Source organism: Bos grunniens, chromosome 26 (genome assembly GCF_055505025.1).
Source record: "Bos grunniens cultivar Pamir isolate PY7600 chromosome 26, Bosgru_T2T1.0, whole genome shotgun sequence".
NCBI classification, from domain to species: Eukaryota; Metazoa; Chordata; class Mammalia; order Artiodactyla; family Bovidae; genus Bos; species Bos grunniens.
In genome coordinates this window covers 46570388-46582878 of record NC_141190.1, presented here as the reverse complement: position 1 = coordinate 46582878, position 12491 = coordinate 46570388, and the positions used below count along the sequence as shown (strand labels likewise).

General features: G+C 47.3%; 1 protein-coding gene across 4 annotated transcripts in view; it reads right to left on the bottom strand.

Moving 5' to 3' along the window:
* DOCK1 (dedicator of cytokinesis 1) overlaps positions 1-12491 on the bottom strand; it is a 562075-nt gene that overhangs the window by 105756 nt on the left and 443828 nt on the right. For all 4 annotated transcript variants that reach the window (XM_086377709.1, XM_086377710.1, XM_086377711.1 and 1 more), the window contains exon 31: positions 10314-10414. In XM_086377709.1, the coding sequence (XP_086233835.1) occupies positions 10314-10414 (101 nt within the window). The remainder of the gene's footprint in view (positions 1-10313; positions 10415-12491) is intronic.

The window sequence follows — 12491 nt, the reverse complement described above, 5'->3', positions numbered from 1 at the left end:
GTATTGATGGCGTGACGCATGTCTCTCTCTTCATCTGTGGTATCGGGGTATTGATGGCGTGACGCATGTCTCTCTCTTCATCTGTGGTATCGGGTATTGATGGCGTGACGCATGTCTCTCTCTTCATCTGTGGTATCGGGTGTTGATGGCGTGACGCATGTCTCTCTCTTCATCTGTGGTATCGGGTGTTGATGGCGTGACGCATGTCTCTCTCTTCATCTGTGGTATCGGGTGTTGATGGCGTGACGCATGTCTCTCTCTTCATCTGTGGTATCGGGTGTTGATGGCGTGACGCATGTCTCTCTCTTCATCTGTGGTATCGGGTGTTGATGGCGTGACGCATGTCTCTCTCTTCATCTGTGGTATCGGGTGTTGATGGCGTGACGCATGTCTCTCTCTTCATCTGTGGTATCGGGTGTTGATGGCGTGACGCATGTCTCTCTCTTCATCTGTGGTATCGGGTGTTGATGGCGTGACGCATGTCTCTCTCTTCATCTGTGGTATCGGGTGTTGATGGCGTGACGCATGTCTCTCTCTTCATCTGTGGTATCGGGTGTTGATGGCGTGACGCATGTCTCTCTCTTCATCTGTGGTATCGGGTGTTGATGGCGTGACGCATGTCTCTCTCTTCATCTGTGGTATCGGGTGTTGATGGCGTGACGCATGTCTCTCTCTTCATCTGTGGTATCGGGTGTTGATGGCGTGACGCATGTCTCTCTCTTCATCTGTGGTATCGGGTGTTGATGGCGTGACGCATGTCTCTCTCTTCATCTGTGGTATCGGGTGTTGATGGCGTGACGCATGTCTCTCTCTTCATCTGTGGTATCGGGTGTTGATGGCGTGACGCATGTCTCTCTCTTCATCTGTGGTATCGGGTGTTGATGGCGTGACGCATGTCTCTCTCTTCATCTGTGGTATCGGGTGTTGATGGCGTGACGCATGTCTCTCTCTTCATCTGTGGTATCGGGTATTGATGGCGTGACGCATGTCTCTCTCTTCATCTGTGGTATCGGGTATTGATGGCGTGACGCATGTCTCTCTCTTCATCTGTGGTATCGGGTATTGATGGCGTGACGCATGTCTCTCTCTTCATCTGTGGTATCGGGTATTGATGGCGTGACGCATGTCTCTCTCTTCATCTGTGGTATCGGGTATTGATGGCGTGACGCATGTCTCTCTCTTCATCTGTGGTATCGGGTATTGATGGCGTGACGCATGTCTCTCTCTTCATCTGTGGTATCGGGTATTGATGGCGTGACGCATGTCTCTCTCTTCATCTGTGGTATCGGGTATTGATGGCGTGACGCATGTCTCTCTCTTCATCTGTGGTATCGGGTATTGATGGCGTGACGCATGTCTCTCTCTTCATCTGTGGTATCGGGTATTGATGGCGTGACGCATGTCTCTCTCTTCATCTGTGGTATCGGGTATTGATGGCGTGACGCATGTCTCTCTCTTCATCTGTGGTATCGGGTATTGATGGCGTGACGCATGTCTCTCTCTTCATCTGTGGTATCGGGTATTGATGGCGTGACGCATGTCTCTCTCTTCATCTGTGGTATCGGGTATTGATGGCGTGACGCATGTCTCTCTCTTCATCTGTGGTATCGGGTATTGATGGCGTGACGCATGTCTCTCTCTTCATCTGTGGTATCGGGTATTGATGGCGTGACGCATGTCTCTCTCTTCATCTGTGGTATCGGGTATTGATGGCGTGACGCATGTCTCTCTCTTCATCTGTGGTATCGGGTATTGATGGCGTGACGCATGTCTCTCTCTTCATCTGTGGTATCGGGTATTGATGGCGTGACGCATGTCTCTCTCTTCATCTGTGGTATCGGGTATTGATGGCGTGACGCATGTCTCTCTCTTCATCTGTGGTATCGGGTATTGATGGCGTGACGCATGTCTCTCTCTTCATCTGTGGTATCGGGTATTGATGGCGTGACGCATGTCTCTCTCTTCATCTGTGGTATCGGGTATTGATGGCGTGACGCATGTCTCTCTCTTCATCTGTGGTATCGGGTATTGATGGCGTGACGCATGTCTCTCTCTTCATCTGTGGTATCGGGTATTGATGGCATGACGCATGTCTCTCTCTTCATCTGTGGTATCGGGTATTGATGGCATGACGCATGTCTCTCTCTTCATCTGTGGTATCGGGTATTGATGGCATGACGCATGTCTCTCTCTTCATCTGTGGTATCGGGTATTGATGGCGTGACGCATGTCTCTCTCTTCATCTGTGGTATTGCGGTATTGATGGCATGATGCATTTCTCTCTCTTCATCTGTGGTATCGGGGTATTGATGGCATGACGCGTGTCTCCCAGGCTTTGGGGAGAACGAGACGTTGCCCTTGTTTGAGCAAACAATGAAGTCAGGCTGGTCCTTCCTTTAGAAGCTTAGACTGGCCTTCTCACAGCATCCCCCCATGGTTTCCATGGTCATTGAGACTAATTTTTCAGCAAGCATCACTCATTGCTTTATGATTTACTGAGTATGTCCTGGAGGCCAGCACAGAGCTAATATGGGAACAGTAATGTAATGTGCAGAAGAGACACAGTCCACAGACGTGCGGGGCCTGTTCGCATAGTAGCAGAGATGGCCCAGGACATGCAAGTACGTGTATATAGTCTTTCTCAAAGGGCCATGATCATGGTTCGTTAGGAAAAAGTGGAGTGGGTCCAGGTTGGCTGTGGGTGAAGTTTGCTCTGAGAGTAACGTTGACTTTCAGATTTGAAGAAGGAAAGCTGTAATTCAGACAGATATGGGACGCAACCAGCAGGATCAAAGGCCCTGTGGCGGTGGGTGGGCGGGGCGCAGATAGGTAGGTATATGGACCACAGAAGGCTGGAGGACAGGGAGCTTGCCTTACTGCTTCCCCTTAAGAGGAGGGCTGTGTTGTGAACCAAGGCTTCAGAGGCAGATCAGTAAGTTTCAAAAATTTTCTTGAAATGAGAAATATACTAAGAGGCACACACATAAATATATGTGCACAAGAGTTTCATGAGATAATGCTTAACTTTACTACCTGCCATGAACTCTGATGCTTTCTTATATTCTATTTGAGTGGGGGATAAAAAGGAAAGAAAGAGGTATGTTGGTCTTGGCTGGTGTGGGTTGAATTGTGTCCTCCATAAAAATCTGTTAAGACCCTAATCACTGCTGTCTATGAATGCGAGTGTGTCTGGAAGAGCATCTTTGCAGAAGGAATCCTGTTAGCATGAGGTCATGCTGGACGGGGCAGGCCTTAAATCCAACCACTGGTATGCTTATCAGGAAAAGGAGACGTTTAAGGACAGAGACACAGGGAGGAGGGCCGTGTGAGGATGAAGGCGCAGCTAAGGAGCATGACCACAGCGAAGGATGGGGCCGCCCCAGAAGGTAGGAGAGAGGCAGGAAGTGCTCCCTCTGAACTTCCAGGAGGAACCAACTCTGTCGATGCCTTGATTTCAACCTCTGGTCTCTGCAACTGGAAGATAATGTATTGCCGTTACTTCGAGCTGCTCGATTTGTGCTCATTGTTACCTTACGGCAGATGGCTCTAAAAAAAATTAATACAACGGCCCATTAGGTTGCTATCCTGGCCCAACAAAGGGCTGAGATGCACAAGGGCTGATATTGAAGAATGCTGTCTTAAGGGGAGACCACAGAATCATCGAGACTTGAAGAGCTCCATCACTGAACGGTTGGATGGAGGAGTCTGACAACAGTGCAGAGAGGCTGAGATGGGAGAAGGAAAACCTATGACGGGGTTCTGGGAGCCCAGACAGGAGCCGGCCAGCAGCCAGAGCCAGGAGCGGTGGAGGATGGGGAGAGACGGGAGGCATGCAGGGAGCTGGGGGAGATGATGGGTGGGCCGAGACATTTTTGTTTTTATGGGAAAGACTGGAGGTAGGAGGAGGAGGGACCCAAGACTGATGGGAATAAGCCTAACTAGACACAGGGACAGATGTGTCCTCCACTGCATAAAGTTTTATCACGGTCAGTAAAAACCACGTCACTAAAAGAAGATATGGTATATACTGACAACGGAATATTACTCAGCCATAAAAATAATGGAACGACGCCACTTGCAGCAGTTTGGATGGACCTAGAGATGATCACACTAAGTGAAGGACGTCAGGCAGAGGAAGACAAGTATCACACGATATTGCTTACTTGTAGAATCTAAAATGTAACACAATTGAATTTATTTATAAAACAGAAAGAGACAGAGAAAATAAACTTGGGGCTACCAAAGGGGAAAAGGACAGGGTGGGGTCATAAATGAGGAGTATGGGATTAACAGATGCACAGTGCTAGTATAAAATAAACAGCAGTGATTTACTGTACAGTACAGGGAAATACATTCACTATCTTATAATAACCGATAATGGAAAAAATCTGAAAAAAAAAATACGGAGTCACTTTGCTATATCAATTCAGTTCAGCTGCTCAGTCATGTCTGACTCTTTGCGACCCCATGAACCACAGCATGCCACCCTCCCTGTCCATCACCAACTCCTGGAGCTTGCTCAAACTCATGTCCATTGAGTTGGTGATGCCATCCAACCATCTCATCCTCTGCCATCCCATTCTCCTCCCACCTTCAATCTTTCCCAGCATCAGGGTCTTTTCAAATGAGTCACTTCTTCGCATCAGGTGGCCAAAGTATTGGAGTTTCAGCTTCAACATCAGTCCTTCCAATTAATATTCAGGACTGATTTCCTTTAGAATGGACTGGTTGGATCTCCTTGCAGTCCAAGGGACTCTCAAGAGTCTTCTCCAACACCGTAGTTCAAAAGTATCAGTTCTTCAGCACTCAGCTTTTTTTATAGTCCAACTCTCACATCCATACATGCCTACTAGAAAAACCATATCTTCGAGTAGATGGACCTTTGTTGGCAAAGTCATGTCTCTGTTTTTTAATATGCTGTCTAGGTTGGTCATAGCTTTTCTTCCAAGAAGCAAGTGTCTTTTAATTTTATGGCTGCAGTCTCCATCTGCAGTGATTTGGGAGCCCCCGAAAATAAAATCTCTCACTGTTTCCACTGTTTCCCCATCTATTTGCCATGAAGTGATGGGATCAGATGCTGTAATCTTAGTTTTCTGAATGTTGAGCTTTAAACCAACTTTTTCACTCTCCTCTTTCACTTTCATCAAGAGGCTCTTTAGTTCTTCTTTGCTTTCTGCTATAAGGGTGGTATCATCTGCATATCTGAGGTTATGGATATTTCTCCCAGCAATCTTGATTCCAGCTTGTGATTCATCCAGCTCAGCATTTCGCATGACGTACTCTGCATATATGTTAAATTAGCAGAGTGACAATATACAACCTTGGTGTATTCTTTTCCCGATTTGGGAACCAGTCTGTTGTCCCATGTCCAGTTCTAAGTGTTGCTTCCTGACCTGCATATAGGTTTCTCAGGAGGCAGGTCAGGGGGTCTGGTATTCCCATCTCTTTAAGAATTTTTCACAGTTTGTTGTGATGCACATGGTCAAAGGCTTTGGTGTAGTCAATAAAGGAGAAGTAGATGTTTTATTGGAACTCTCTTGCTTTTTCCATGATCCAACAGATGTGGCAATTTGATCTCTGGTTTCTGTCTTTTCTAAATCCAGCTTAAAAATCTGGAAGTTCATGGTTCATGTACTGTTGAAGCCTGGCTTGGAGAATTTTGCACATTATTTTGCTAGCTTGGGAGATGAGTGTAATTGTGCAGTAGTTTGAACATTCTGTGGCATTGCCATTCTTTGGGACTGGAATGAAAACCGAACTTTCCATTCCTATGGCCACGGCTGAGTTTTCCAAATTTGCTGGCATATTGAGTGCAGCACTTTCACAGCATCATCTTTCAGGATTTGAAATAGCTCAACTGGAATTCCATCACTTCCACTAGCTTTGTTCATAGTGATGCTTCCTGAGGCCCATTTGACTTCACATTCCAGGATGTCTGGCTCTAGGTGAGTGGTCACACCATCATGGTTATCTGGGTCATGAAGAAATTTCTGTATAGTTCTGTGTATTCTTGCCCCCTCTTCTTAATACCTTCTGTTTCTGTTAAGTCCAAATCATATCTGTCCTTTTTTGTGCCCATCTTTGCATGAAATGTTCCCTTGGAATCTCTAATTTTCTTGAAGAGATCTCTAGTCTTTCCCATTCTATTGTTCTCCTCTATTTCTTTGCATTGATCACTGAGGAGGCTTTCTTATCTCTCCTTACTATTCTTTGGAACTCTGCATTCAAATGGGTATATCTTTCCTTTTCTCCTTTGCCTTTAGTTTCTCTTCTTTTCTCAGCTATTTGTAAGGCCTCCTCAAACAAACATTTTATCTTTTTGCATTTCTTTTTCTTGGGGATGGTCTTGATCACTGCATCTTGTACAATGTCACGAACCTCTGTCCATAGTTCTTCAGGCACTCGGTCTATCCAATCTAACCCCTTGAATCTATTTGTCACTTCTACTATATAATCATAAGGGATTTGATTTAGGTCATACCTGAATGATCCAGTGGTTTTCCCTACTGTCTTCAATTTAAGTCTGAATTTGGCAATAAGGAGTTCATGATCTGATCCACAGTCTGCTCCCAGTCTTGTTTTTGCTGACTGTATAGAGCTTCTCTGTCTTTCGCTTAGAGCATTCATCTTCTCCTGTGAGAACTCCAAAATTATAACTCACTGCTGAATAAGCGTCTATAGGAGAATGTTGGATTCCACCAAGAAAAGATACCCCACATCCAAGGGCAAAGGAGAAGTCCCAGCAAGACTTTGCTATACACCAGAAACTTACTATTGTAAATCAACTATACTTCAGATAAAAGGAATGTAATATCACTAATGTGCGCAAGCCAAAAGCAGTTCACTTAACTCTGTCAAAAGGACCTTGGCACAGGTTACAGCTTGTTGAGTCTATCTCCTCCGGTTCCCTTCTAATTCTTATTATATAGTGAATTTATTTGCAATAATTTGAGCCTCTTGGGGAAAAAAATAGCACAAAAACAAATTAAACATCATATTCTCTTTTATAATTTGGAATGCTCTACCGCAGCTTCTTATTAGGTCGCATGCAAAGCAAGGCTTGTCCCCGTGTACTCTTCCCTTTCGGTTCCCCTAAAAAGTAGTGTGTACATCAGTGTGTACAAACTCAACCCCTCACTAATGTTCTAGAACCCAGTGTTTAGAAAGATGATGATTTTTTTTTTTTAATATGGTATTTGGTCCAGTAGTGAAACCTGTCCTCTAAGAACAGGCAGGTATCTGAGGATAGACTTCTATAGTTAAAACGAACCAAAAAAGAATGAGAAACACTCCGGGACCAAGTGAGGAAGAGGGTAACGGGAATGACACACGTCAGTCACACGAGTTCACCGACCTGGGGTTGCACCGACCCGGGGTTGGCCATCAAGCATTACCCTCTCAGCGGACAGTTGTAAATGAGCATTTTATGCTTAGATCTGCTGGAGGCCCGTTCATGAACCGCTTCCTCTCTCAGAAAGAAGTCTGGTTCTGAATACAGAAGCCCATTTGCTGTCACAGCACCCCATGGTCCCCACCAGGACACATGATATCTTCCAGATTAAAATGTCCACACTGGCTGCTAATTCTAAGCCAGCTCTTTCACACTGGACTCAAAATATCCTGAGCCCCCGGAATGTGCAAAGTGCGTTGGAGGATGGAGGTGGGGGAATTAATGACGGTCAGGTTTAGCATTCTGTCGACTTCTCTGTCCTTTGTTAGGAGTCACTAGCACCAAGGATGTCTGAAGGTGAGTCAGTTAAATGTTCTTATTATGGACTTTAATTCCTACGGGTTATTTATTTCGTGGTTCATTGCCAAATCTTGTACTCAGTTTGGGTTGGACATAATCAGTGCTCTGTGCAGTATGGCCCATTCTTTTATGCTACTCCCGTGCGCTTTGGGGAACGCCTCTGGAATAAATATCCTAATTATCTCCCCAACCTAGGTCATCGGGAGGACATGCAGCTGAACAGGAGAGAACAAACAGGCAGATCTTCTGATCCTGGCATTTTCTGTTATTCTGGGCCACAGAGCTGTCGACCCGGAAGATACGAGAAGCTGAGGGGCCTGCAGAGAGAAGAGGAGCCGGGGGCGTGTGGGTTCCACGGATTCACAAACCCGGCAGCAGCAGACAGGCTGATGGGGAGACAGTAAGAGGCGATGAAACAGGATGGCACAACTCCACTTTCAGACCCCCTGGCCTTCCCTTCTAGAAAAAAGTAGCCACCCGCATTACGATGTCCACTGTGCTGGACATCAGCACCCAGCCACTTGCCCAGACCACTGGGGTTAATCCCTGTGTCACTTGGTCCCTCGTGCCCTGCGCCAAGTCCCAAGTGCCCCAATCCTGGCCACTCTCTCATGCTGCAACAACCCAGAGCACCTCTGCTTAGAGAGGGGGCCACACCCCTTAGGACCGCATAGCCCCTTTTGGGACTGGCTGTTCGCTGGCATGATGCTCTCTGGTAAACAACTCAGCCACCTTCACCACTGAAGCTAAGTACCACCACATGCCAACTCCAGGCTGCAAAGGCACCCAGGTGGCACTTGCGATCTACGTCAGTCATGCTTTTTTTTTTTAAATCTTTTTATCTTGTATTGGAGCACAGCCACTTAACAATGTGGAAGCCCTCCTAATATTTCTTATGCAGGTTTTGCTATTTAGAAATTAAAATTGCGCATGGATGGTAAAGTGTTTAAGGTGCAGCAAGAGGCAGGGAAAATGCAAACCTGCCTTGGGTCTTAGCCACGCGGCCTCGTAGGCCAAGAGTGCTCATCACAGACGCCGGAAATGGGGTCTCCTCGTGGGCCCGTCACGGCTGCACACTGAGCTAGCAGCCCCAGAAGAGGAACCCTGAGGCTGCCCCCAAGCTGAGACACTCCTGCAAAGACACTTTCTGGAACGCTTGGGGCTTTTTCCCTCAGGGGATCCATGGGACAATTTCAAAGGGGAAATCCGCATTTCTCCTCCCATGGTTGTGAGAGAGAGAATTCTAAAAGCCCGATTAGAGGCTCTGCCGGGTCAGGGAGGGCAGACACCAACTGGCCATGTTTAATTTTCCGTGGCTCTGAAGCTCAGAAGGTACAGTGTGATGGGGAAGCAAACGTCTCCTTCGGCGGCCAAGGCTCATTTCCTGGCGTTGCTTTAGCTTGAACATTAAGGCTCTTGCCACAGCGAGGAAAGGAAGCGAGAGGCTGCACCCTGACCTGGAGAACGCTCAGAATCAAGCCATTTTATTCTCCAAAGTGGCAAGGAGATGTCAGCTCTTTTCATGCAGATTTCCAATTTAAAAATACGTTTTCTCCGCAGGTGTCTCTAAGGGTGGGCTGTGCTGGGAGCTTGGTAAAGACAGGGCCCCACTGTCAGCTCGAGCTGTCTGGATCCTAACCTCACCTCCATGAGGGAGACACATGCTCCCAGGATACAGGGACGGCTGAGCAGCTTTCCCCTTTGGAGACGCCTTGGAATCTCTAACCCCTGGACACCGGGCTGGCAACGCCTTGGAACAGCATGGCACAGAAGGATCTCGAAATGATGAACAGGGATGCTGACTCATCACCGTGACGTGCTGATGAAATACTGATGTATCGATGAACAGATCCCCCATGAGGGTTCACTGTCTTCCCTCTGGGCACCCACAGAGCTGAGATGCTGGTGAAACTGAGGCAGGAAGGATACAGGTCCTCAGAGAGCCCAAGGGTTGCAAAGAGCCCCACGCAAGGGTTCTTTTCCTGACCCTGGACCAGGAGCTGTTCAGGACGCACTGCTGAAAGAGCCAGGTAGGAATCTTGTCTTTCCTGGGGCTTCTGAGAGGTTCTTAGGTTAATAAAAGGGTGAGTTAAGCCCTTCAGATCTCCTGCTGGGAAGAGGCCCAGGGTCATCTCTGGCAAAGAAGGAACCCCAGACCGCTCACCACTGCACGATGGGCTGTCCCACAATTCCAACGTGCAACAGCTTCCATCAGAAGCTTCCTTGTTCGAAGCTTACACTGGAGAATTAAGCCACACACAAACCACATGTGGCGTGACATCAGCACAGCACACAGCAGAAGCAATTATGTCCCCAAACTCCCGTTCTGTGCGGCACTAATAGTCTCGAATGGCAGGGACCGGCAACCCACCAGAATGAATCCAACAATCTTCAACCTGGACTCACGGGTTAGAAAAGGCAATACCCAATTCATGACCTGAAACCACCCTCTCATTACACCATGATTGCATCTCAGTTGGTACCGAGTTGGCTTAGAGGCCGTGAGATGATTCTAATAGACTCGCAGGCTCCTGCCCGTGAATCCGGAGCTGCGTGGACTTACTTGTTAAGGATTTTCGCTCTCTTAGCACTTGAAAAATTCTCCAGCTGCAAGGACTCTTGAGTGAGGAAAGCGACGGCCAGGTGAAAATAGTTGTTCCACAGCTGAAAACCAAAGAGGGGAGATGCTGAGGTGTCAAACTGATTCATACAGGATCTCAAAAACGGTCCGAGACATTTCGTGTTTGCCCAGCACATGCCTGTGAGATGTTACAAAGCTGTGTCCTCTGCGTGCACCTGGCTGACCAGCCACTGAGTGTGGCTGGTGCGGCTCAGGGCTGAGTGTGGGCTCTGACTGCACGTGCTCAAATCCCACCCGCTTGGCCACATACTGAGGCAAATAACCCAATCTTTCTGTGCCTTGGTTTCCACAGATAAAGTGGGAACTTCAACAGTACCTACCTGATAGGGCTACTGAAGGAAGGATCGAAGGAATAAAGATACTTAGGGCCCCCCCAGCAGTGCCGAGCAGGTGGTGATGATCATGTAATATGTTTTAGCTCTTATTAACACTTTTGCAGAAACTAATGCCTGTGGCTATAATACATCTCAGGTCAATAATGTATTAATATTGTATCACGGAGTCCCTTACCTAACAGTATATAGATTTCTATAATTTATCATTTTTATGATACTAAATATATATATAAACACTAGACAATTGAGAACAACATAAAAACACCCAACAGTTCATATTTCAAGGACAGCTGTTGTTCAGTCGCTAATTTGCAAACAGAGGTCAAAGTGAAATTGTTAGTCGCTCAGTTGTGTCCGACTCTTTGAGATCCCGTGGATGGTAGCCTGCCAGGCTCCTCTGTCCATGGGATTCTCCAGACAAGAATACTGGAGTGGATTGCCATTTCCTTCTCCAGGGGATCTTCCTGACCCAGGAATCAAACCTGGGTCTCCTGCGTTGTAGGCAGATTCTTTACCATCTGAGCCACTGGAATCATAAGCAAAGGTAATAACTGTTGCATCAAGTGAGATGATTATAAAGAGTTACATAAAAATAAGGTGTTAACAATAACTGACTATCTTCAGTTACCAGGTAAATACTGGCAAGTTTCAAGCATGGATGTAGCTAAAGGCTTCATGTATTTGCTACTCTTCATAAGTGGCATTTCTTCAGGACGAGAGCATCTCATTTGGTTGCCAGGGAACCAGGTAAGTGCTGGTCCCCTTAGCTCACAGATGAGGTTCAGAGACTTGCCCCCAAATGCAGAAAACACAGAACAGAACAAGGTGAAGCAGAACAAGGGTCTCCAGTGGCTCACCCCAGACCTCACAAGCCAAGGCACTTTCTCTTTTATTTAGGCCCTTTGAGCGACTGATCTGATCTGATCTGACTGGGTTGCCGAAATGTTCGTTGAAGTTTTTCCATGGGGTGTCACGGAAGAAACCTGAACAAACTTTTTGGCCAACGCAATATAATAAACAGGGCGGCTCAAATCAGTAAAGTACAAGTTTCTTCTCTTCTTTTCGGAACTAACACCTGCCCTGACGCCCACCCATCCCCTTGCAATGCCCTTCTCTCACAGCTCTAGCAGGGATGTCTGGCCCACGTTGGGGTCAGGGTCATCCTGCTGCTCATAAAAACAGCATCAACAGAAATACAAATGTGTCTTTTTAAATGCCAGCTTCACTAACTCTCTCTTCCTTCCCTGCATTCACACAGGGCCAGGACGACAGCTGAATTACAGGTAACCTAAAACCCCACCCTAGGAGATGTTTAGGGGAACAGTGTAGTTGAACACCCTGAAGGAGGTTCCCTTGTGGACTGCATACCTGGAGACTTAGCATGTCCACCTATAAAGCAAGACTGGAACCCACAGGAGATTTTTGTACCCTGAGGAACTAGGAGGTTGACTGCTGCTCACCTCAAAACTCCCCTGGCCACTTTAGAGCCAGAGCAGGGCTGGGGGCCCCCAGGAGCTGGGAGCATCTGGCCTAGGGGAGGTGGGGTGATGACTTCTGTGATGTCTCTCTCCCAGGGCGCAGCCTAAGTCTATGCATGGGGAATGTGAGGCGGCCCAAGTGTGGGGCAGTCTGCAAAGCCAGGCCTGTGCTCTGCAGATGTGTAGGGGATAGGACAGCCTGGAAAGAGTGAGGAGCTGTTCAAGGCTTGAGCGGACTAAAGTCACACAGAAACTGAATGCACAGGGGAGGGCGGGTATGTAGGAGG